Source organism: Xenopus laevis, chromosome 3L (assembly GCF_017654675.1).
Source record: "Xenopus laevis strain J_2021 chromosome 3L, Xenopus_laevis_v10.1, whole genome shotgun sequence".
NCBI classification, from domain to species: domain Eukaryota; kingdom Metazoa; phylum Chordata; class Amphibia; order Anura; family Pipidae; genus Xenopus; species Xenopus laevis.
Genome location: NC_054375.1, coordinates 81,988,019 through 82,015,453, shown reverse-complemented (window position 1 = coordinate 82,015,453; position 27,435 = coordinate 81,988,019). Strand labels below are relative to the sequence as shown.

The 27,435-nt window shown below is 36.2% G+C and overlaps 1 protein-coding gene across 50 annotated transcripts in view; it reads right to left on the bottom strand.

Annotated features, from left to right (window-relative positions):
• The window catches only part of csmd1-a (CUB and Sushi multiple domains 1/integumentary mucin B.1), a 263,577-nt gene that overhangs the window by 234,898 nt on the left and 1,244 nt on the right, over nucleotides 1–27,435 (bottom strand). For all 50 annotated transcript variants that reach the window (XM_041586464.1, XM_041586465.1, XM_041586482.1 and 47 more), the window contains exons 2-13: nucleotides 22,964–22,987; nucleotides 18,004–18,018; nucleotides 13,487–13,501; nucleotides 12,657–12,680; nucleotides 11,705–11,719; nucleotides 10,018–10,032; nucleotides 2,673–2,693; nucleotides 2,044–2,064; nucleotides 1,641–1,661; nucleotides 1,023–1,043; nucleotides 499–522; nucleotides 9–32 (exon numbers count right to left, since the gene is read on the bottom strand). In XM_041586464.1, coding sequence (XP_041442398.1) covers nucleotides 9–32; nucleotides 499–522; nucleotides 1,023–1,043; nucleotides 1,641–1,661; nucleotides 2,044–2,064; nucleotides 2,673–2,693; nucleotides 10,018–10,032; nucleotides 11,705–11,719; nucleotides 12,657–12,680; nucleotides 13,487–13,501; nucleotides 18,004–18,018; nucleotides 22,964–22,987 — 240 coding nt within the window. The remainder of the gene's footprint in view (nucleotides 1–8; nucleotides 33–498; nucleotides 523–1,022; nucleotides 1,044–1,640; nucleotides 1,662–2,043; nucleotides 2,065–2,672; nucleotides 2,694–10,017; nucleotides 10,033–11,704; nucleotides 11,720–12,656; nucleotides 12,681–13,486; nucleotides 13,502–18,003; nucleotides 18,019–22,963; nucleotides 22,988–27,435) is intronic.

Here is a 27,435-nt window from a genome sequence, read left to right as displayed (position 1 = left end):
ATATTTACCAGGAGTTTCAGAATTTGTGGCTGCTAAACAAACAAAATATAAGAAATATGTTGAAAGGTCTTGTGAGCATGTTGACATAGTAGCATAAAGGATGGAATCTAGTATACATTGTTATCCTGCCCTCAACAGATGCCCACCAGCTAACCCAATTGAACTTTTAGACAAGAAAGCAGAATATAGATTTTGAGTTGGATGGAGGTCACTACTTAAGAAAACAATTAGGGACCTAATAAGCAAAAATATATACATAACATAATAAATTCACAATAATGCTTAATACAGAGAGACTCTTCAAATAAATACCAATTTAGGCTTATTATAACAGTAGTTCTGACTTATAATTGTGGGAGAGGCTTAGTTTAAGCATGTTGGGCTAAGTACGGCACCTGGCATCCCTCCATTTTCAACCCAAATCAAGCACTGCTAATGTTTATAACAAAGCTAATAATGAAAATTATCTCAACAGAATGAAGTAATATTAATATTTACCAGGAGTTTCAGAATCTGTGTCTGCTAAAAAAAAATATAAGAAATATGTTGAAAGGGCTTGTGAGTATTTTGACATAGCAGCATCAAGGATAGAATCTAGTACACATTGTTATCCTGCCCTAAACAGATGCCCACCATCCAACCCAACTGAACTTTTAGACAAGAAAGCAGAATATAGATTTTGAGTTGGATGGAGGTCACTACTTAAATAAAAAATAAGGACCTAATAAGCAAAAATATATATATAACATAACAAATTCACAGTAATGTTTAGTACAGAGAGAAGGCTAAAAATAAATACCAATTTAGGCTTATTATAACAGTGGTTATGATTTATAATTGTGGGAGAGGCTTCGTTTTAGCATGTTGTTCTATATGTGGCACATGGCATCCCTCCACTCTCTTTACCCCAATTCAAGCACTGCTACTGTTTATAACCAAGTTGAACTTTAAGAAAAGAAAGTGTTTATAACAAAGCTGTTGAGAAAATTATATCAATAGAATATTATAATATTCATATTTACCAGGAGCTGCAGCATCTGTTACTGTTAAAAACAAAATGTAAGAAATATTTTGAACAGATTTGTGAGTATTTTGACTTAGCAGCATCAAGGATGCGATGTAGTGCACATTGTTATCCTGCCCTGAATAGATCCCCGGCATCCAACCCAATCAAAATTTAAGACAAGAAAGTAGAATCTAAATTTTGCAGCAGAATTGGTATCATTACCCATCATTTGGATTTACTAAGTTATAACATTAGATGGATGCAAGGGCCTCTGATACCTAAAACTACAAGCCAAGGGAAACTACATTAGTATTATTGGATTGAATCTAGATTTTGACATGAATGGAGGTTACTACTTAAAAAAATAAAAAGGACCTAATAAGCATAAATACATACATGACATAATTAGTTCACAATAATCCTTAATACAGAGAGAACTCTAAAAATAAATAACAATTTAGCCTTATTATACAGTGGTTATGACTTATAATTGTTTGAGAGGCTTAGAATGTTCTGCTATATGCGGCACATAGCATCCCTCCACTTTTTTTACTCCAATTCAAGCACCACTAGTGTTTATTACAAAGCTGATAATAAAATTATCTTAACAGAATGAAATAATATTCATATTTACCAGGAGCTTCAGCAGTTGGGGCTGTTAGAAAAAGCAAAACATAAGAAATATGTTGAAAGGTTTTGTGAGTATTTTTACATAGCAGCGTCAAGGATGGAATCTAGTACACCTTGTTATCCTGCCCTGAACAGATTCCCCCATCCAACCCAATTAAACTTTAAGACAAAATATATACATGACATAATAACTTCACAATAATTCTTTATACAGAGATAATTCTAAAAATATAAATACCCAGGAATGCTTACTACAAGTGACCATCACAAAAGAACTGTAGGCTTGTTCAATCCCCATCATATTTCAATAAATTGAAACTAAATAATATTAAAAATATATATAGGCTAGTATTTATAAAAACTTGACAAGAAATTTAACTCAACAGATAAATAATATAAATATTTACCAGGAGGTTCAACTGTTGTAGCTGTAAAAAAATATATAAGAAATATTTTGAAAGTTTTTGTGTGCTTGAATAAGTCAAAGTAAGCAGTCTTGTACCTAACAATTTATTGCTAGTCTATTCTGAACAGATTCCCCCATCCAACCGAATTGCCTTCTATGACAAGAAAGTAGAATCTTGAATTTTGTTTGTTTGTTTTGTTTGTTTGAGTGTGAGTGTTTGAGTGTGATGTGATATAAACAAACAGGGACCCAATAAACAAATAAACAAATATACATAACATAATTATGGACTGTTATCTTTATCAAAGTGAGTACATTAAAATATAAAATCCCAGGAATGCTTGCTACAAGTACCTATATCACATAAACCGTAGGCTTGTTTAATACCTATCATATCACATACTTAGGTAAAGCTATGCGCAATGGACATCAATTGTTCATTAGAAAGAAATACCAATTTATGGCTTATAATAACAGTGGTACTGACTTATAATGGGAGTGGCTTAGTTTGTGCTATATGTGGCAGATGGCATCCCTCCACTTTTTCACCCCAATTCAAGCACAGCTAGAGTTTATAACAAAGCTGATAAGAAAATTATCTTAACAGAATGAAATAATATTTATATTTACCAGGAGCTTCAGCAGTTGTGGCTGTTAAAAAACAAAACAACATATAAGAATTATATTGAAAGGTCTTGTGAGTATTTTGACTTAGGCATTGCCAAGGAGGGTGTCTAGTACTCCTAGAAAATAATTGTTACCCTGCCCTACACAGATTCGCCCCTCCCCCACACTTCCAAACCAACTGTCCTCTAACACAAGAAGTAGATCTAGATGTCATGTCACTGGCTGCTTTAAATAAACACAGACAGAATATGCATAACATAGTAACTTTATAATACTGCTTATAATATAGAGAGAACTCTTTTCTTTGTTGTTGCTACAAGTTCCCATCCAACATAATCCGTGGTTTTGAAAAATCCCTATCATATTTCCCTAAAGAGAAACTGAATGATCTTAAAAATGTCTATAGGTGGCGGTATTCATAGAAATTTTAGAAAAAAGTTATAGTTTACTATGAACTTTAGGGGGCAGATTTATCAAGGGTTGAATTTAAAATCCGGAATTCAAAATCGACTAGGGAACTATTCAAATTCGATTCAAGTTTTTAAAAAATACAAATTAGATTTTTGAGATTTATCATACTCTGGCCCTTTAAGTACTCAAATTTGCCACTTAAAACCTGCAGAATTGCTGTTTAAGTAAATGGGAGATGTCCAGGGATAATTTTAAGTTGCTTGCAGCCTTCCTGACATTCAAGTTTTTTTCGGAGAAATCAAGTTTTTAAAATTCAAATAAAATTTGATTCAAATTCGTTTCGAGTTTTTGGGTTGATCCTCTTCATCTTAGTTTAACAAATTAGAATTTTATAAAAATTTTCGATTGGTCGAATTTCGAGTTCATTTGAGTCTATAGGAATTTTAAAAACTCACATGAATTCAAAATTTGACCCTTGTTAACTGTGCCTCTAGGTGTTGGTGTTGTTAAAAAAAATTATAAGAGTCCCACACACCTAACCATTCATATATTATAGATAGTTACATATAGTTAAGTTGGGTTGGACAAAGACCAAAGTCCATCAAGTTCAACCCCTCCAAATGAATCCCAGCGCACATACATACACACTCCCACTGAAACTAAATATGATATCTGCATTAATTGTAGATTTTAGTATCACTATAGCCTTGGATATTCTGCTTGTCCAAGAAATCATCCAAGCCTCTCTTAAAGGTGAGAATCAGGCCTCACAACATGATCCGGCAGGGCATTCCACAACCTCACTGTCCTCACTGTGAAGAACTACCCACGCTACTTTAAATGAAAGTTCTTTTCTTTTAGTCTAAAGGGATGGCCTCTGGTCCAATGATCCATTTATGGAAAAATAGATATCCCACTAGTGGTCTATAATGCCCTCTAATGTACTTATAAATAGTGATTGCAAAAATTTGACCCATGTCACTTCTCCAAAAATTTGCAAAATGAAGAAAATACACCAAAATGCATGCAAGTCTATAGGTGACAAAAAAAAATGTTGACACACAACAATTTTTTCCACTCAATGGAGTCTATGGGTGTCATTTTCAGAGTGAAACTTGGCAGAAAATTTTGCTCATCACTACTTAAAGAAACAGTAACGCCAAAAAATTTAAGTGTTTTAAAGTAATGAAAATATCATGTACTGTTGCCCTGTACAGGTAAAACTGCTTCAGAAACACTACTATAGTTCATGTAAACAAGCTGCTGTGGAGCAATGGCAGAAATTGAAGCAAACACACCAGTTTTACCAGTGCAGGGCAACACTGTATTATATTTTCGTTACTTTAAAACACTTTTATTTTTTGATGTTACTATTCCTTTAAGAGTAATCATGTCCCTTCTTGTAAGCGTTTTTTTCTCCAGAGAAAAAAAACCCAACCTTGACAATCTACTCTTATAGTTTAAATCTTCGATCCCCTTTACCAGTTTAGTTGCACGTATCTACAGGTATGGGACCTGTTTTCCAGAATGCTTGGGACCTGAGGTTTTTTTTCCGTGGATAATGGATCTTTCTGTAATTTGGCTCTTCATACCTTAAGTATAGTAGAGAATCATTTAAATATTAAATAAACCCAATCTCCTGGGTTTCTTCCCATAAGGATTAATTTTATCTTAGTTTGGATCAAGTACAAGGTACTGTTTTATTATTGCAGAGAAAAAGAAAATAGTTTTACACAATTTTGATTATTTGGATAAAATTGAGTCTATGGGAGATGGCCTTTCTGTAATTTGAAGCTTTCTGGATAATGGGTTTCAGGATAATGGATCCCATACCTGTACATATTTTGTATGTTCCTTCAGTTTTTAGGTGACCCTCTCCATTGACTGTACCTACAGTCTGTAAAAGGGAGTCAAAAGACTACTTTTATAACTATTGTTGTCCACTTGGGTCTTTTGTTTACTAAGGGCCAGATTTATCAAGGGCCGAATTGAAAGTTTGAATTTTGAATTTAGTGTAATTTGACTAGGGAATAGTGAAAATTTGATTTGTGTTTTTAAAAGAAAATCAAATTCGAATTTCAAAATGTATCATATACTCACCCTTTAACAATTTGAATTCGACTATTCACATCCTTAAACCTGACAAATTGCTGTTTTAGACTATGGGGGATGTCCTGGAATCAATTTGAAGTTGTGTGGAGACATCCAGAAAATCTTTTTTTGTCGAAAAAGCTTGAATCAAATTCGATTTAAATTGAATTTGATTTGGATTTGATTCGAGTTTGCAGGTCAATCCCATTCACCCAAATTTTAAAAATTTAATTTTTTTGAAAATTTGAATTGGTCTTTTTTTTTCAAATTTCAGGTTCATGGGAGTTCATGCTAGTTTATGGGAGATTTTACAAACGCTTGATTAATCTGCCCCTTAGTGTTCCTGAATGGAACACTTTAATTAGGGATGCACTGAATCCACTTTTTTGGCCGAATACAGATTCATTTTATCTTAGTTTGGATCAAGTACAAGGTACTGTTTTATTATTGCAGAGAAAAAGAAAATAATTTTACACAATTTTGATTATTTGGATAAAATTGAGTCCTTAATTTGCATATGCAAATTAGGGGTGGGAAGAGGAAAACATTTTTTACTTCATTGTTTTCTGACAAAAAGTCACACAATTTCCCTCCCTGTCTCTAATTTGCATATGCAAATTAAGATTCTGATTCAGTTTGGCAGGGCAGAAGGATTCTGCCGAATCCTGCTGAAAAAGGCCGAAATCTGGCCGAATCCCGAACCAAATCCTGGATTCGGTGCTTCCCTAACTTTAATACACTCAGAGACCAGGAACAACTAAAAATATTGTATTGTATTTTACAATTGCAAATTAGGGTTTGGATTTAGCTTGTGATTCAACCACTGAATTAGACCAACCGAAAGTTTTTTTTGGCTGAATAGGTCCGTTTTTGATCGAATAGGCCCGTATTCGGCTGAATTAGAATCAAAGTAATATCGCATTCGATCAAATTAGAATTTTTTTCATTTGAAAATTCAACCTCAACCTTTGATAAATCTGCCCCATATTACCACCAAGATTAACATTTCAGTGTTGAAATTACAGCAGTTTTCCTCCAGTCTGTTGGTACCATAACAGATGACAGAGAGTCTGAGAAAACCATAAATAAATGTCTGGCAAGTAGCAAAAACTAAAATAAGCTCTCATATTATTCATGTAAAAGTGTAATGGAAATGTGCAAGATCAAACTGTTGTTCAGAGACACAGAGAAATATTTTACAGACACTCTGTAAATATAAAATAAATAACTTTTCTGTATAATCATTAAAAAATTAAAAATGTCATATTGCATCAAAAGTACCTTTTGCTGGTCCTCCTGTTAAAAGAATGGAACTATTTCATTATTGTTGTTTTTATGTACCATGCATTTAAGGTTGCAACCTCCTTTGCAAATAAATAACCTCCATATTGTTTCCCTTTTTGTAAATTAATCAATTACCTTTAGCTGGTCCTCCTGTAAAAGAAAAAGGGGGAAAAATATTTTTTATTACTATTGCTTTTATGTACTGTGCATTTAAGTTTGTAACCTCTTTTGCAAATAAATAACCTCCAAATCGTTTCCCTTTTTATAAATGAATCAATTACCTTTAGCTGGTCCTCCTGTAAAAGAAAAAGGGGGAATACATTTTAGTATTATTGCTTTTATGTACTGTGCATTTAAGGTTGCAAACCTCTTTTGCAAATAAATAACCTCCATATTGTTTCCCTTTTTGTAAATTAATCAATTACCTTTAGCTGGTCCTCCTGTAAAATAAAAAGGAGGAATAATGTTTTTTATTACTATTGCTTTTATGTACTGTGCATTTAAGTTTGCAACCTCTTTTGCAAATAAATAACTTCCAAATTGTTTCCCTTTTTATAAATTAATAAATTACCTTTAGCTGGTCCTCCTATAAAAGAAAAGGCGGATCTATTTTATTAATATTATTTTTATGTACTATGCATTTAGGATTGCAACATTTTTTGGGAAAAAACAACCTTCAATTGTATTTTCCTTTTTGGTTAAATAATCAAGACATCAAGCATAGCAATGCTGGCCAAATGCTGTAAAGTCTTGCATCACAAATCAGAAAGAAGAGAATCAAACAGTGATTTCATTGTTCAAAAACTTAAAATAATCTTTTGCCCCTATGCCCCATGGTACCCCATTGTTTTTCAGGCATCAGAATCCCCTAATATAGCTGTGCAGCCTGTACTTTACTTTAATGGAATCTATCTCACTTGACTGCATTCAAGTAAATAATCTACTGTGTATTTGTATATGTGAATATATACTCTAAGTATTACATATATATTTAGTGCTTCATGACTTTTTAGTGTATAAACCAGCCCTGTAAATTCTTGGCTGATGAAAATACCTTTGTAAAACTACCTTTGTAAAACTATGTAATGCACTGTTCAAGTAGAATTGCTTCAGCAAGGGAATTCCAGCACCACACAACTTACTGCAAAAACTTTTACATCACAAAATTTCAATTATTTTGTCCTCCTCCAGACTGTATAATAACTTAAAATATTTTTTCTGGTAATTAGTTTTTTTCCTTTTACTGTATGTTTTTTTAATATAATACAGTCCCCCCAAATAAATGCCTATTTTCCAGAGGGAAAGATCCTAATTTGGGCAAACCTTTTTCTTTAAATTTTCTTTTTCAAGCAACATATTGAATTTCCTAATATATATATATATATATATATATATATATATATATATATATATATATATATATATATATATATATATATATATATATATAAATATATATATATATATAACATGAGAAGTCACCAGAAAAAAACTTAGCAAGTAAAAGCTGGCAAGGTTGTATAGAAGTCAATGGGAATATTCTCTAAAAAATGTATTTATTTATTTTCTCAATTTATTAAAACATTTGCGATTTTCAGCCTCATTGAAAATTAATGGGACTATGAGATTCTTGCTCGGGAATATTTTGTTGTGCTTTTTTCTTAAATAAGCTAGAAAAAAGTCGCACAAGTTTTGTCATCGTTTTTTTTCCTCGTCTGTAGTTTTTTTTTACAAACTCGTATCTTGATAAATCTGCCCTTTAAGGTTACAGCTAAATTGAGGCTGTAGTTAAGGTGAGGCTGAGAAAAAGTCATGTTTTGAAAATTTAATCACAAGTACATTAAGTCCTAAATAGCTTGTAGTTGATCCAGAGCAAGGCGGAAAACCCCCATCTGAAGCCATGTCCAATGTTTTTCATAAGGGAAAAATATCTTCCTGATGCCAAAAGCACAACTGAACCAATTTCTGGATCAAGATTACCCAAGTCCAATATCAATAGCCCTGTATATTATTGCCTAATGAAAAGACAGCACTTTGTGAAACTATCTAATGTATGTATATTCCTTAATATGTGTATTATTCTTCTGCATAGATAATTTGGATTATTTCCCTTTAAGGGGTTGTTCGTCTTTAAATTGACTTTAGTATGATGTAGAAAGTGATATTCTGAGACAATTTGCTAATGGTTTTCATTTTTTATTACTTGTGGAATTTCAGCAACCTGATGGAACACATTACCCTAGCAACCAAGCACTGGAAAATGTATAGGAAAGGGCCTGAATAGAAAGAGGCAAATAATTCTAAAATTATAAAGAAAACGAAGGCCAATTTAAAAGTTACTTCTATAACATACTAAAAGTTAACTTAAAGGTGAACCACCCCTTTAAGGGTATAAGTAGCCTGTATATTCCTAATTCTAAAATGAATAACAATGTCTGTATTTAATCCCATCTGCCCAGAACACCAGTTTGCCAGGACTTAATTGACTTAATTGCAAGAATGAAATATCCTTGATAGATTTATTTTTTTCCGCTTAATTTTGTGTCATTGGCAAATGCTGATACCAGCCTACAAGTGATTAATCAAGAGATTAACCTTTTGCAAGATTCACATAGACTAATACATCACAGAACTGTAGAATCTATGGTACTTAATAGTCAGTTACAAGTACTGTAGATGTAGAGAATTCACTTTTGTGAAACTAAAAAGTGACCTGCACTTTTGTGAAACTATGGAATGTACTGTATTTTTCAGTAGAATTGCTTTGGTTTTGGAATTCCAGATCCCCAAAAATACTGCTGTTGTCCATATTTAAGATATGATAAGTTATAGTGATGTGCTGGCTGACCGATACACGAAGGTTCTGGCTGATCTCGGCACATCATTTGTGGGTTTCGGACGGACTCAGGTTGAGTTCCTGTGCCTGCTCTCCCCACCTGGCTGCCGGCTTCCAGCTTTATAGCCACATGTGCCCCCACCCTTTTTGTGATGTTATAAGCTGGGCGAGGCACCACAGGGCTAAAAATAGAGGGGTGGGTAGGTTTGGGTGTGGGTCGACCCCCACATCAATAATAACTTATTTGTGATGTGCAGGTCGACCCGCACCCAAACCCGCAAAATTATTTGTGATCAATAAGGCAGTCTGAATCTTGGCTGAATCTAAAACTGAATCCTGGATTCTGTGCATCCCTACTGTATAGAAAAGCTTTGGCAAAATCGAAGTAAACCTTAATCTACTATTATACTTGTATAACCCTACAGATATAAACTTACAAACCAATAAAAGTCAAAATGAGATTGTTAACCATTTTACAATATTAAAATTATACAATTTTTTCTCCAGTCTGTTAATAATTATTAATATTATTAATAATTGTTTTGCAAAAACAAATATAAGCTCCCATATCCTGAAGGAAAAATGTACTTGAAATATGCAAGATTAAACTTTTGTTTAGAAACACATACAGTAGAAATCTTTTACAGACTCTATTGTATAAATATAAAATAGAAATTTCTGTATAATTATTTGCATTTTTAAAAAGTCATATTGCTTTAAAAGTACCTTTTGCTGGTCCTCCTGTAAAAAAAATGGAACTATTTTATTATTCTTTTACGTACTTGCCGCCAAAATTTTTTGGGGAAAAAAAAATACAGCCTTCATTGTTTTTCTCCCTTTAGTTAAATAATAAGTGCACAAAGCATCACTTTCCTGGTGCAATGCTGACCAGGTGACAAACCTATATGCAGCAAAGTCTCATATCACAAAATAAAAAGAAAAAAGTTCGACCATCCAATTGAAATCCTTCAAATTCGAATATTGAATTCGAAGGATTTAGATCTAAAATAGCATTCGATCGATCAAATAAAAACAATTAAATCCTTCAAATCAAATGATTTGAATTTTTTTAGCGATCGATCAAAGGATTTTTATTCAATGGCAAAAACTTAAAAAAATGCACTGGAAGGTCCCCACAGGCTAATATAGCAATATGGTAGCTTTAATTAGGCGAAGGATTTTTAAAGAGACAGTACTTTGACTATCGGATGGTCGAATATTTGAACAATTTTGTATTCGAATTCGATTCGATCGAATATAGCCAAATCGATCGTCAAAGTACCCAAAAATATACTTCGAAATTCGAACTTTTTTATATTCGAATCATTCACTTGAGCTTAGTAAATCTGCCCCCTAGTGTCATGTTACCTTAATGGCTAAGTAAAGCAAAAATAATCTCTTACCTTTATGACCTATGATACAAGAAATATATTGCCCCCTTTTTTACAGTAATCAGATGAGTCTTTTAATGTAGTTGTGCAGTTTGTGATTTATTTAAATGAAATCTACCTGACAACCTAATTCCATTCAAGAAAATGACATGCTGTGTATATGTATGTTTATATGTATGGTATTATTTAGCTTCATGCATTCCTAAGTGTATTAATATCACCAGCCCTGTATATTCTTTTCTTGCCTGCTAAAAAGACATTCAACACTTTTGTGCAACTATGAAATGTACTGTATGCTTCAATAGCATTGCTTTGGTGTGAAATTCCAGAACCTCAAAACTCACTCACTGCTGTTCTCCATATTTAAGGCATGATAAGTTATAGTGATGTGCTGGCCAGCCCGATACCCGCAGGTTCTGGCTGAACTCGGCACACCATTTGCGGGTTGCAGGTGGGCTAAGGTTGAGTTCTTCTGCCTGCTCTCCCCACCCAGCTGCTGGCTTCCAGCTTTATAGGTTTGAGCATCATCCCCTTTTGTGACGTCATCAGCTGGGTGAGGCACTGCATGGCTAAAAACAGAGGGGAGAAGGCAGGTGCGGGCAGGTTCGGGTCGGGTGTGAGTTTACTTACACAACACTAATAAGTTATTCTTTTAAAAATCATTTCTGATGAATAAGGCTTTATTGAGTTTATTTGTATGTGATTATAACACATCCCCCATTAAATGTCTTTCCCTTACTTACTCTATCACAAAATTGAACCTTCTGTCCTCCAAACTTAAGGTATGATAACTTCTGTTAAATAAGGCATTACTGAGTTTACTGTATTTCTCATATCATTATATCTAGTGAATATTACACCCCTCAATAAATGTCTTTGTTCGAGTGTAAAGGATCCTAATTGTGGCAATTGTTTTCTATTTTTCTATTTTTCCTGCAATGTTTTCATTTAATTCACTTATTTATCCAAACTATTACCAAGATACTTATGTATCTTTAATGTAACATGATTGCATTGTTTACCTTTTGCACGTGCTCCTAAGAAAAATAAATAAATAATAAAACATTAATTCACCCTTATATTAGTCATTTAACAAAGTGAGAACATTCGCACAAAGGTATTTGGATAGAAAAATCCCTTAAAGAACAATAAAAATACTCAAATTACTGGCCATTATATTTAGATTTACTTACAAAGAGTGATTTCGTCTGGTATTTGCTAATTTATTTAGCAGTTTTAACCATAGTTACAAGCTGTTCTGCAAACTCCCTTTTCACATGCAACACATGCAATTAATCACGTATGAGCCCTGTGCATGCGCATAAATTCTTTTCTTTCTGTCTGCTTTGCAAAGAATCTATGGTCTCATGACATGACTGACCATCATTGCTAACCTTTCCACCCTGCCTTATCTCCTAAACTAATCCTACTAGTGGTGTCCTGTTACCATACAGTTTTGCTGTAGTGAAAAAAAGAGTAGAGTACTAAAGTAAGTTATAAATAGCCTTGTATTCTACCATGTGAAGGATTCTAACTTGGCAAACCTTTCTTCATAACTGAGGTCTTCCATACCCATTATTAACTTGTTTGCTGTTCTTTGAAATTTCAGAAGATTAATACTACCTTTTATGTTATAGATGAAACTTGATCAATACTTTATAAATGGAAGAATTACCCTTCCATCTTGTAAATCTATACCCATTTAATTTATTTAGAATGTTTATTGACATATATGGTTACAATTTAATGCAAGCCAAAAAGAGCAGTTTGCATTGAAAGGGACCAAATTAGAAAACCTTATATAATACATTGATACCAGGTAATATATATCGCAGTGTCTATATTTTAGTCTCACTCAAAAAGGAAAGCTCATACCACTAGAATCTAAGATTAAATACAATATGCCAATGGAAAATTCTATAACACTCCAGAACAGAGATTTATATAAATGCAAAACTCTTTTGAAAGGCTTACCACGACTTTCATCTGATCCTGAATCTACAAGAAAAATAGAGCAGTTGGATTTAAACAATCAGTTTATAACTACTCTTATTACACTCGTTTTTTCAAAAGTTTTAAATTACACTTAAAGAAAATTTAACATAATAATTGACATACAAATTGCTCTTATAAAGTCACATCTAAGCTAATTTTAGCATGTTATGGAATGCCCTATTATTGGCAACTTTTGCTTTGGTCTTCAGTATTGTTGATTTTATGTTGTATTACTAAATTATATTTTACAGGCCTATGCATCTTCCAGTCCCTTATTCAAACTTATACCTGGTTTCTAGGGTAAATTGGACCCTAACAATCAGCTGCTGAAATTTCAGAGCTGCTAAACAAAAATCTACATAATAAAAAACACACACACACGCCAAACAAAAGCTAAATAATATAAAACACACACAAATAAGGAAGACCCATCACAAATTGTAATTGTTTACATCATACCATACATTAATATAAAGGTGAATACCTCTGTTAGCCAAAAGAGACAACATAATGCTTAAAAGTCCCTGATGAAACCAAAGTGAAATACGTATTTTGCTAATTCTTCAGCTCCTGTGATGACCCATTCCACTGGCTCAACCTACAGGCTGTAAAACAGAGTCATAAGACACTATCCATAGCTGTTGTTGTCTGCTTGGGTCTCTTGTTTGCTTAGTGTTCCTGAAAGAGTCACTGCCATATAGCCAGAAACCAGGAAGCACTCAATATAAAATTCCTAACAGGAGGAGCAACTATGTATTACTTTGAATTTGCTGTAAGATATTCACAAATAAAATAGCGTTATAACATACCTTTGTATTTTCCACCTAAGAAGATAGCATAATTATTACATTAGAAATTCATTTTATTATACAAACAAAAAAATGTGAGTGTAATGTTTTAAAATATGTTTATTCGTAAAAATAAAACAGTATTACGCTATGGGATTTTTGTATCCTTCTGTGTGAGCTTGATGGTGGCCCGTGGAGAAGGGGAGAGCATTTTTGAATACTACATGAGATTATTTACTAACAAGGAGTGATTTCTTCTGGGATTTGCTAATTTATTTAGCAGTTTTAACCATAAAAACAAAGTTACAAGCTTTTCTGCAAACTCCTTTTTCCTTTCATTGTAGAAATAAGAGGATTCCTGGCACCAACACATGCTATAAATCGCTTATGAGCCCTGTGCATAAATTCTTTCTGTCTGATTTTCAAAGAAGCTATGGTGACATGACCTGACTGACCATCATTGCTGACCTTTCCACCCTGCCTTATCTCCTAAACCAATCCTACTAGTGATGTCCTGTTACCTTACAGTTTTGCTGTAGTGAAAGCACAAAACAAAAACTGTGGTTCTGTGTTAGCCAGTAGCAAAAGTAACAAATCAAAAAATAAACAAATAAACAAAGTTTTGGAGAAGTGATACCTATATTGCTTAATAATAAAAATACATTGTAAGCTTTCGGAGCACCAAGGCTCCCAAAGGAAAGGCACATAGCAAAGAGCTATGTAAGTCAGTTTTCCCCATGTTGCTCTTTTTAACACTACACATACAGTATGTTTCATGCTAAATCAAAAACCTTTGATAAATAACAAAGCATTAATACTTCCTAATACAAAAAAGGACAAAATTGACACAAAAGTATCTAGACAAATAATTTCCTCAAGGTGCTTAAATAATGAAAAATGTATACATTACATATATCCTTTATTTGATGGTATGGAGGTAAAGTTATAACGTTGTTGAATCTCAAGGAAGTCCTAAATAATTTGTAGCTAATCCAGAGCAAGGAGGAAAACCCAACGTGAAGGCATCTCTTTCAGGGCCGAAACTAGGGGTAGGCAGAGTACGCACGTGCCTAGGGCGCAAAGCTGGTGGGGCGCCAGGCATGTACCTGCTCTGTTGCCTACACCATGTCCAGTCCCGTCTCCCCGACTACTGCTGGTATTTTTTGCGTAAATTCGCTTGGTCGCCGTTTTACGCATGCGGAATCGAGACAAGGTCTATATTAGAACAGGAAAGCCTGTATATACGCGGGACGGAAACGCCATTGGCAAAAGAAAGGCATAATCCCAAACCCAGCCAATCTTTCAGCACCAAACAGCCGACATCTCGTGGCCACCATCTTTGTCCCCTTGCACTGAACAGTCAGAGGAAGCCGACCCCAGGCCTACAGCAGTACTGCAGTAACAGAATTCACATGATAATTCACATGACAGTTAAAAGACCTGGGTGAACGAGTGGACACACTGAAGAAGCAATCCAACACCCACACAATCTCTCTACAAATATAAAATACAATATATATACAAATGGGGATTCCCCTTCTCTTTAATTTTCTCTTGGGAAGGCCAACAATGCACAATAAGAACCCCTGAGGAAGGCCTAACCCTCTTGGAAGGAGCCACCACATCAGGGTGACTTCAGGGGCATAACAGTAAAAGGAAAAGAATACAAATTATCACTTTTTACGGATGATTTACTAGTCAACCTTACCATTCCCCTTATATCTTTACCAAACCTTATCAAAACACTACAAAACTTTGCAAATATATCTGGCTTAAAGAACAATACAGAGAAGTCCAAAGTGTTACCTTGCAACATACCTAACCATACAGTAAAACTGATACAACTGAACTTTGGCTTTACAATACAAAAATACTCCAATAGGAACTTTTAAAATGGGACAAGCATAAAATCTCATGGGTGGGCAGAATTCATTGCATCAAGATGGTGTACCTACCAAAAATACTCTACCTGTTCCGAACCCTGCCTATACTCATCTCACTGGGAGACCTCCACAAACTACAAATAAAAATCTATAATTTCATATGGAACTACCCACGAATACCAAACAGATAATGCATATGTCTAAAGCAAATGGAGGACTGGCAGTTCCAAACCTTACAAAATATTTCTGGGCTGCAAGGCTAGCACAACTAGCCCCAACATATACAACCCACCTGATCACATCACCGTCACCTTTGAGCCCCATATTGATCAACCATATTGATTAATAGTGGATCAACAAAGGAGAATCACAGTAAAGGCCCTCACAGCTATGGATGGCTAATGATGCTCTCTCAACTACAGGAAAATACCAACTCCCACAAGAAGAAATATATAGAGCTAATCAAATATTACACTATGCAAACCAACAAACAAAAAACTATCACAGCATCTAGCTTCAAGACCTTTTTTACACAATCCCCATTAGCACCTGGACTGATCAGCCTACTGTATAAAACATTGATCCAACACAGCCAAAATAATGCAAAGCTTCCATATATGCAAAAATGTGAAACAGAATTAGGAGCCACATTCTCCATGAAACATGTAACTAACTATGTAACTTTGGGTGTTCATGCAAAATAATATCGACCTTCTATGGAAAAAACCCAATAAGTTCACCAATGCAGCAAGTAGCATTACACATATGAAATAAACCCAGATGGAAGACAAATTTTATCCTTATTACAAATTCCCAAGGCAGAGAGGGGTAAAACCCCAAACTGGCCCTCTACATCAGTAAGCAAATGAAGAATCCCAGTCGTCTACTGACTTTCTGAAAGTATAGTAAAGTGTCTTTCTGTTATCGTTATTTTGATGAACCTTTACTTTATTCCCCTTCTACCCCACCAAATCCTTTCTTTTCCCTTCCTCCATTCTCTTCCAAATAACCTATACACTGTGGTGTATGATGTTATTCAAGATAAATTCTCAATAAAATTTCAGTTAAAAAAAAAGTTCTGGCGAAGAAGGCATTATTGAGCTTATTGTATGTTCCTCAGTGATTATAACCCAACCCCTCTATTAAAAACCTCTTCTCAGATGAGAAGTCCTAATATGGCAAACCTTTCTTGATAACTTACTGTAGCTCTTCTATACCCATTATCAATTTATTCGGTCTTCTTTGGAATTTCTGTAGATTAAACTATCTTATATACTGTATGTTCCTTAATATGTTTTTTATGCTTTTGCATACAATTTAACTTAGTTTCATTAAGAGTACAAGTAACCTGCATATTCCTCATTCTAAAGTACATAACAATTTCTGTATTCTATGTTATCTGTCAGTTAGCTGTCCAGAACACTAGTTTGCTAAGAACCCACTGCAAGAATTACACATTCTTGCTTGGTTTCATGTTCTGCTTAAGTTTGTGTCAGTGGTAAATGCTGATACGTTTGATTTGATAACATACAACAAATCATTAATCAAGAGATTACCATTTTACCCACTAGCTCAATGGATGTGGAAATTCAAGATTTATATAGTCTAATTATACCTTATACAACCTTAGAGTCTATGGCACTTGCTCGTTAGTGCTGTTGATTTAAACTATTTGGAAGGTGCTGTAAAGTTAAAGAAGGGTGAAACAAAAATTTGTTTTTGGAATCCTAGCCTGTAGCAGTATTGGGATTTGGCAAAATCAAACCATGATTCTATATTAATGGCTAAATAAACCATATAAAATAACCTCAAAACCTTATGACCCATGGTAGAGTATATTTCCCCCACTATCTAGTAGAGTAAAAGGGGTGGTTCACCTTTAAGTAAACATTTAGTATGTTATAGAATAGCCAACTCTAAGCAACTTTTAACTGGTCTTCATTAATTATTTTTTAGTTATTTGCCTTATTCCAGATTTCAAATGGGGGTCACTGTCCCCATCTAAAAATCAAATGCTTTGTTAGGCTACAAATGTATTGTTATTTCTACTTTTTATTACTCATCTTTATATTCAGACCGTCTCCTATTCAAATTCCAATCTCTTATTCAAATCAATGCATGGTTACTAGGGTAATTTGGACCATGGCAACCAGATTTCTGAAATTGAAAACTGGAGAGCTGCAAAGTTAAAGTCGAAATAACTCCGAAATCACAAATAATAAAAAATTGTCTCAGGATATCACTCTCTATATCATACTGAAAGTTAAAGCAAGGGTGAACAAACCCTTTAAGTTTAAAGGTGGCCATAGACACATACACACACACGTCGATCGGGCTGGACGGAAAATTTTAATCGGGTGCCCTTGAATTGTCAGATACCTATTGTATAGGTATTGTTTCTACCTGTATATCTGACGATTCAGCTTTACACATCTGTATAGAAACCAACGATCTTTCTTGGAAAATCTTTTCCAAGAATGATTGGAAATTTTCTTGAAAACCTTTACCACTCATTAGACTCATTAGACTTCTAAACACATTTTTTTGCCTTTGCAGGGTAACAGCACATAACTATTCCAGAAAGGCCAGACCAGAGTGTACGAGTTATTGTACGGATTATATTTTATGCATCTCAAATCTTGTTTTCTAACGTACCTTTAGCACGTCCACCTATAAAAAGCATAAAACAAAAGTGGCATTAATATTTATGAACTTGTACATTAACTAATCATATTTATAATCTAAAATTATTAATAATAGAATATAATAAAGTAAGTACAGAATTAAGATTTTAGATTGCATACCTAAAAAATATGTATGAATATTAAGAGAATACTATTACCGTATTTTTGTTCAAATTATACAAATGGATACAAATCCATTCTACCCTTCCTAATTATATTTTATACACTTCTTTTTTTCTTCTTATGGTGTGCTATGGTCCAGTCCAGTAGGAGTGGTCTAGGAAAAGGGAGAAAGCGTTCAAACTGTTGTGGAGCTAGTCATGGCTATGGGCATGTAGCCTCGAACTGCGCTGCCCGCATGATGTGCCCACTGTGGGCAATGTGCAGCAGGCACCAGGTCGCAGTGGGACACCTGCCACTAGCATTTATTTTACCTTCACAAGTAGGCACCCCATAGCACCACACCAAGGAGAAGCAGTGGTGGACTGGCTGATTGACACTACCCCCTCTAATGTGGGCAGCAATGAGTAGATTCAAGGATTGGTCACAGGATGATGTGGGAGCAGCAAAGGGGTGATCCTGGCCCCTCTGCTGCCTGAGGCAGCTTGGTGTTGCTGCTGCCCCCTCTCCCCGGTGCGCTCACCTCTTTGGTCCAGTGGGGGGGGTCCACAAGGGCGTCGAAGAGGGCCAATGAGGCGAATTGAGTAACTCGCCTCAGGTGGCAAAGCCCCACTAGGTACCACTCCTGGTACTTTAAAAACCAAATTTCCGGTTTTCAAACTGGAAATTCATCTCTTCTAGCGCAGAAAGCGAAATTATGCTCTCTGCGCTAGAAGAGCCTAATTTCCTGTTTGAAAACCGGAAATTCGTTTTTTAAAGTACCAGGAGTGGCATTTTTGGCACCCCTGGTACCTAGTGGGGCTTTGCCGCCTGAGGCGAGTTACTCAATTTGCCTCATTGGCGGAGCGCCCCTGGAGCAGCACCAAAGTGGCAGGGCATAGGGCAGTCATGCTTCCTGTCTTCTTCCTCAGATTCCTCAAGCAAGTGGTGCCAGTTTCCCATCCCATTGAGCAAGGGGAGAAGTTTTAAAAACTCACAGCTGCAGGTGGTCAATGTGCAGCTATACCTATTCTGCAGCCTGATTTACTTCCTTCTTTCTCCTAGGCTTGACTCCTCCATGTCCCTTGTCCCACCACATTTCCTTCCCAAGTTATTAAGTTGCAGGGTGCAAATATCCCCCAGCCTCCCTCTTTTTGCAGAGGCTCAATGAACATCTGGCAAAGCTACTGGTAGCTAGTTAATGCAGCCCCATTCTGCCCACTGATAGAATGCGCTGACAGATCCGAAATCATCATTACTTTGCCAGGATGGCTGTCCCTGCCCTCCACCAACAAGTGATGGATAATGTGTCCCTGTCACTTGATCATGTTGTCAGTAGAAGGGTACACTCATCACTGACACATGAACCAGCAGGGAAGGGGTGAGGGGTGGCTGGACTATTGGGCCTTTCTGCTCAGTATAGGCAAAGGTGAAACCAGGGGCACTCCTCCCAGTGGGGTGAAGGGGAAACCCCAGACAGATGCCATCTCCACTGAAACCTTCATGTTTTTGTCCTCTGCTGCCCAACAACAGATCAAATCACAGACAAGCCACCCCAAAGCATCACCGCAGCTACACTTCCAAGCTGTGCAGCAACTTGTCTGCCTGGGGAGAGGAGTCAAACCAGAACTAAACATATGGCAGCCTTCCAGGCTCAGATCTAGTGGTGGTTTATAACCCTGATATTCCCATCGACCTTTTCACTAACATTTCCCTTATTATGCCAAGATCCTCATCCAAAACACCAAGACACTGAGGTATTGTGGGTGGGTAGGCCCTTAAAATGGGAAGACCCCTCCCCACACTCATGCAAACCAGTGGGGGAACTGAAGGGGCTTCCGATTTTAAGGGCTTCCGATTTTATTGGCCCAACCTAGGCCCACCCACCCAGGCCCACCCACCCACAATACCTCAGTGTCTTGGTGTTTTGCATATAGTTAATTCAAACCTGCGGGTGGTGCATGTCTTTTGTTCTCACTCATTCCCAAGCTCATCCTTAATAACCAAGATCCTCATTCAACCGGTTTTCCACAGAATTTCTCATGGATCCCTCCTATGATGCAGTGCAGAGTCTGATTCCACACAGTATCTAATACACTATGCTGACTACACTTGGAGACCAAGCTCAGGAAAAATGGAAAATGCTTTACTTGACTCTATTCAACTGGTAATGCTGGTTAGCAAGGGATTTCTCTGCATCATTAGACATATCAGGGAGTACAATCTTTCATGGCCTTTCACCTTTATCATTAATATCAGCGGTAACCTTTTCACAGTCTATTTCTCTGGGGCTCTCTATAAGAACATTCAGCAGGACCCCTGCAGAATATTCTTTTCCAATCTCTTTCTTCTTTTCCAATCCCAGCAGAATTTTGCTGAGATGCAGCCAATCTTGGGTTGTTCCCCATCCAAAATGTTCTTAAATATATTCTTCCCTCACTCGTGGGACCTTTGACCCCATTCCAATGATGAACACTTTGTGGTTTTTCAAATGCAGAGATACTTTCACCAAACATTTCCAGCTTCCCAATCAACACTCCTTCACAGGATCACACTCACTCTTTGCTTGTGCTGGGAAACTAGGATTTGAAAGCTAGTGGGCACTAAAAACTATACCTCAGATAATTACACTAGAAAAATGAAATACACAAAGCTTTGCAGCAAATAAATATAAAATTTATATAAATATAGAACATGTCAACAGCATCTAATACAAATAATAAACCTGAACTGGGAACACATGGGGCCTGTATGACTCATTAGCACAGTCCTTGCAATATGTCCCTTCTCCAAGAGCTAGTAAGACCCCAGGTAGTGCTACCATTCCCAAAGTGCAACTCCTTGAACAAAGGAAGTTGCTCCTACATAGCAGGCTCACACACAAGACCTGTTATCACATTGGATTATCATATACTTGGACCTTTTCAATATCCTCCCTCTGGTGGACCACTTACCTGAGACTCCCAAGGCTGGAACACTGGTTCACAGACAAGTGGGCAGGGAATAGGATGGGTGCTGTTTCTAAAACTGGAGCTCTAGGTTATAAGGTTTGTTTATTGAAATTAAAGTAAACAGGGAGACATGTTTCAGGTTCTGAAGCAGACAGTCGTGTTATACGAGGGTCTGTTAAAAGTTCAAAACATATTGGCAAGGTTTTAGCATTATAAAACCAGAAGAAATCTGGCCGATTGCAAGTGTTTGGTGTCACAGTGCCACCCCCATAGGTCACTAATCCACTGATGTCATGGACCCACTCCCAACATCACCACACACTGCTCTGATTCTTAACTTCAGCGGTATTACCACTTGTATTCATAATAGGACCATCTGTGATTGGTTGATTCCTATCAGTGAAAATTTGTTGTTACAATTGACCTTTACGTTGCACAGAATAAAGTGAAGGCGTTCTGAAACAAAATACCATATACTCGAGTATAAGCCGACCTGAGTATAAGCCGAGGTACCTAATTTTACCTACGAAAACTGGGAAAACTTATTGACTCTAGTATAAGCCTAGACACAACTACAGCCCTGTCTCCCAGCAGCGCACATTCTGCCAAAGCGAACCCCCCAGCGATCAACCGGACTTCTTTGCAAAGTTGATGGTGACAGAGAATTGCCAAACGGATTACTGTGTGCATTGTCCCACTGTCCCACTACCATGTGCAGAGGGTGCTGTGTGATATTGCCATCACTGTTAATCCTTCATATAACCAACCGAGGGTGCTGTGTGATATTGCAGTCACTGTTATTCTTTAATATAACCAACAGAGGGCACACTGTTATTCTTTCATATAACCAACAGAGGGCACTGTGTGATATTGCAGTCACTGTTAATCTTTCATATAACCAACAGAGGGCGCACTGTTATTCTTTCATATAACCAACAGATGGCACTGTGTGATTTTGCAGTCACTGTTATTCTTTCATATAACCAACAGAGGGCGCACTGTTATTCTTTCATATAACCAACAGAGGGCGCACTGTTATTCTTTCATATAACCAACAGAGGGCATTGTGAGATATTGCAGTCTCTCCCCAAGTGAACTGTTGGTTTAGGAATGATTAAAAGTGACTGCAATCTCAGCTACTGCCTGCTGACCCGAGTATAGCCGAGGTATACTTTTCCAGCACATTTTGGATGCTGAAAAACTCGGCTTATCCTCGAGTATATACGGTAATGAGTATTCTTTACTGCAGTGCTGCTTCCCATCTATGGTTACTTTTACAGCCGGGGATCTTATTAAATATTATTTAGGGTTAAATTATGGATTTATGGATTAAGAGGAACAACAATTAGGGGCCCATTTACTTAGCTCGAGTGTAGGAATAGAATAAAAAAACCTTTGAATTTCGAATGTTTTTTTGGCTACTTCGACCATCGAATTGGCTAATTCGACCTTCGACTACGACTTCGAATCGAACGATTCGAACTAAAAATCGTTCGACTATTCGACCATTCGATAGTCGAAGTACTGTCTCTTTAATAAGTTTGCCAACTAAATCCTACCGAAGTCAATGTTAGCCTATGGGGAAGATCCCCATAGGCTTTGCAATCTTTTTTTGGTCGAAGAAAAATCGTTCGATCGATGGATTAAAATCCTTCTAACCGAACGATTCGAAGGATTTAATCGTTCGATCTAACGAATTGTGGTAAATCCTTCGACTTCGATATTCAAAGTCGAAGGATTTAACTTCGACAGTCGAATATCGAGGGTCAATTTTTGTTGACAGTAAATATGGAGTGAGCATTAATTAATTAAAAAACACATATTTGGTAAAGTCATATGCAATTTAAAATGCTTATAATGTCAAAGTACAGAACTACATACCTTGCTTTTTACCAGATTGTGAATCTGTAAGAACAGAAAATGGTTAATAAATAATCTGGCCTGTCCAAACTCAGTATGAATCTGTGTTTTCTGTATAATCAATTAGAATTTAAGGATTTTTAAATCATAACTAAAAAAGCTTCACTTTGTTGAAGCAAAGCAATCCATTTTAGAACCTTACATCTTATATTATTTTTTATGCTTATGCTATTTGCCCTTTATTCTATTACTTGCCTCTAAGTTATCCATTCAAACCAAACAAAGAAAAAAGGGAGACAATATCCCCACTTGAATCAACACAATAGAATAATAATCCAATTGAAATCATATAATTAAAAAGAAAAACACAGTTATTATATGCCCATATAGATTATATACTGCAGGGCAGGTAGGGGCCTGTCTCCCAATATCTAAAGTGGTTACAACACAAATGAACACAAGTGCCATCAATGTATAGATATATATAGCTGATGGTTTACTAATTAACTGTATATTGCCAACAGTATTTTGCACTTTAATATTAACACTAAGCTTGATGCATGAGATTCTCCTACGACAATTACCAGAAATTGTGTATGTTCAGAGTAGTCCAGCAATGTGTACCTGCATGGCAGTGGAGTATATAATCAAAGCTGTTGTATTAACATCTTGGGGCCCCTTATTTCTCTCCTCAACCGCTCCTGCAGTGTGTCCCTGATCATTTCAACAATATTTCCTTTCCTAGACAAATCCAGTTATTTTTTGTATCCCTTTTTTGGTAGTTTTAAAGAAGCTTGGCAGTAGTCAATGGATTGGAAAGTGGTGTTGGTTCTATAAAGCTTTAGGGTGGGTCCTTCTGATAGGAGCAGTGGGGCAAGGCTATACCCAGTACAGGGTTGGACTGGGGGGCCCAGGGCCCACCTGGACTAATGTCCAGGGCCCCCTCCGCGCCCCCGCCCCCTATATGACGTGCTGAGCATGCCTGCGCTCGGCGCTGTGGTGGCACTCCTAAATCAATATGTGCTTTGCGCATGTGCAGATGTTGCTGCGCGGCGCCTGGCCCCTTGGGAGAGGGAACTGGCCCGGCAGGGGCCCATTAAGGGTCGGAGCTCACCGGGTTTTTTCCTCAGTATCCCGCCAGGCTAGTCCGACACTGACCAGTAAGTGCTAAAGTGGGGTTATCCAGTTAAATAAAATAGGTAAATGTGTCCTTTATTGTGCTGTAATTATTATTACAGGTATGGGACCTGTTATCCAGAATGCTCGGGACCTGGGGTTTTACGGATAATGGATCTTTCCATAATTTGGATTTTCATACCTTAAAGGGATACTGTCATGGGAAAAATGCAGAATTCTGCACTGAAATCCATTTTCAGTGCAAAGAGCAAACAGATTTTTTTATATTCAATTTTGAAATCTGACATGGGGCTAGACATATTGTCAATTTCCCAGCTATCCCAAGTCATGTGACTTGTGCTTTGATAAACTTCAATCACTCTTTACTGCTGTACTGCAAGTTGGAGTGATATCACCCCCTCCCTTCCCCCCCAGCAGCAAAACAAAAGAACAATGGGAAGGTAACCAGATAGCAGCTGCCTGGTAGATCTAAGAACAACACTCAATAGTAAAAACCCATGTCTCACTGAGACACATTCAATTACATTGAGAAGGAAAAACAGCAGCCTGCCAGAAAGAATTTCTCTCCTAAAGTGCAGACACAAGTCACATGACCAGGGGCAGCTGGGAAATTGACAAAATGTCTAGCCCCATGTCAGATTAATCGATTTCAGTGCAGAATTCCGCTGGAGTAGCACTATTAACTGATGCGTTTTGAAAAAAAACATGTTTTCCGATGACAGGATCCCTTTAAGGCTACAGAAAATCATGTCAGCAATAAATAGGCCAAATAGGATTATTTTGCTTCCATTAAGGATTAATTATATCTCAGTTTGGATCAAGTACAAGGTAATGTTTTATTATTACAGAAAAAAGGAAATGTAAAAAATTTTGATTATTTGGATAAAATGGAGTCTATGGGAGACATCCTTTCCGTAATTTGAAGCTTTCTGGATAACGGGTTTCTGGATAACGGATCCCAGCCTTCCTGAGCTTTATCTCCTTTGTCCTTTGAAAATTATTTTTACTTAATAAATATAGAAGCTCTATCATGTCAAACGCCAATTGAGTTGGTAGATAAAATGAATATAACTTAAGCTATGGATTCAATTTCACTATTTAGTGAACTCATTATTTTTATTATGTATCCCCAATTTCCTGCAAAATGTTTGAATGGTAAATCTCAGTACATGCTATTTTCAAATGAGTTGCTTTCTATGGAGAAGTCAGCTTGAAAAAATACAAATTCTTATTGAAGCATCTATAATTTCATTATTTCAGAGACATATATGCTGGTAAATGGGGCACTCATAATGCTGAAATGCAAACATATCTGAATGGGATGAAAGATTTGGGATATTCTTAGCCAATGCTTTATAATAAGTAGCTATTAGCCTCTTAAAGGGGTTTTTCACCTTTAAATTAACTTTTAGTATGATGTAGAGAGTGATATTCTGAGACAATTTGCAATGGTTTTCATTTTTTTATTATTCATCATAATATAATTTTTATAGTTAATGTGCATTTTATGTAGCAGCTCTCCAGTTTGCAATATCAGCAATCCGGTTGCTAGGATCCAATTTACCCTATCAACCATGCATTTATATGAATAAGAGACTGGAATATGAATAGGAGAGCCCCTGAACAGAAAGATGATTTATAAAATGATTAATAACTACAAATGTGTAGCCTTTTGGATCATTTGCTTTTAGATGGGGTCAGTGGCCACCATTTGAAAGCTGGAAACAGTCAAAAGAGGAAAACAAATTCCAACACTATTAAAAAAACAAGCCAATTGAAAAGATGCTTAGAATTAGCAATTCTATGACATGCTAAAAGTTAAATTAAAGGTGAACCACCCCTTTGAAGAGACACTAATAAGAAATCCATGACTGAATTGAGGCACATCTACCTGGACGGCTAGTTGAAAATACAGTTTGAAGTTATATATAGGTTCTCCTCTTATATTTTAATAAAATAGTCAGTGGTGTTTATGTACACAATGTTCCAAATAATAGAAGTAAATAATAATATAATAATATACCCGTAATCTCATAGGCCCAATGCCAAAAAAAGACTAAACAGCTCCTTAAACCATAAATACAATATTATTTTGGTATAAATACACAAAACAAAGTATGGGGTGCACAGGCACTGTTAACCTTCGCCTAAACTGGACAGTTATGTAAACGGTCCTTTCCAAAAATGTATAGTTTTTAAGGGTAAACCCATTGTTAGTGCAGTTTTTGGCCTTGAGATCAGAAGTATTCAGGTTTCCGGAGCAACGCTTTGCAGGGAGTTTTTGACCTATGCAAATCAGAAATCTCCACAAAACTATACATATTTGGTACAGGTATAGGATGCCCATTATACAGAAAGCTCTGGATTAGAGAATGACCATCTCCCATAGACTCCATTTTAATCAAATAATTCACATTATTTCCATTTTTCTGTAATAATACAACAGGACCTTGTACTTGATCTAGACTAGGATATAATTAATTCTTATTGTAGCCACAATAATCCTACTGGATTTAATTAATGTTTAAATTATATTTTAATAGACTTGCGTATGGAGATCCAAGTTACAAAAAGACCCATTATCCGGAAAACTCAAGGTCCAGAGCATTCTGGATAATAGATCCCATACCTGTATTGGTGTTCTGGAGACATGGGCCTTTGGAAATCAGTTGTAATTTCATGCATAAAATAAATTATGTTACTACTATATCTGTTTCTATTATGCAAGATATGATTTTTTATTCATTATATTGACAGTTAGAAGACACTGGCGCTGTGGATCCTTAACAGAGATTTTCAAAAAATGTTATACATAAATACTGTGATGAGCTAGCTGCCTGTACACACAGTTTTTTGGGGGAATTTAGCTATTGTAGGCAGGTAAGCGTAGGATCAGGAGCATAAAGACGTGGACACCACGTCTTCAGGCTAAAACACAGGTTTATTTAGGCAAACTCTTCCCAGCAAAAAGTCACAGGAACACAGTTCATTAGCGTTTAGACAGCACACATTCAAGACTTTTCCCCACTCTGGGGTTCTCACCATCAGAGTGACTTCCACACTTGGAAACACAGCAATATAAAGGATATGTATGTATGTATAGCTTTATTTATAAAGTGATACAAGGGTGTGCAGCACTGTACAATCTTACAATATACATACAGGGAGGACAAATATTATAATAAATAAATATTGCAGGGGAGTGAGGTGGGAGTCTGGGAGAGCAGTTATTTGGAGATTGCAATAGTATGAATGGGATAAGATAAAGGGCGTATCTTGATAATTTTTCTGAGGAAAAATCGTCAGGTTATGGCATTAATATGATTGGAGAAGAAGAGGGATTTCTGTGTGACATT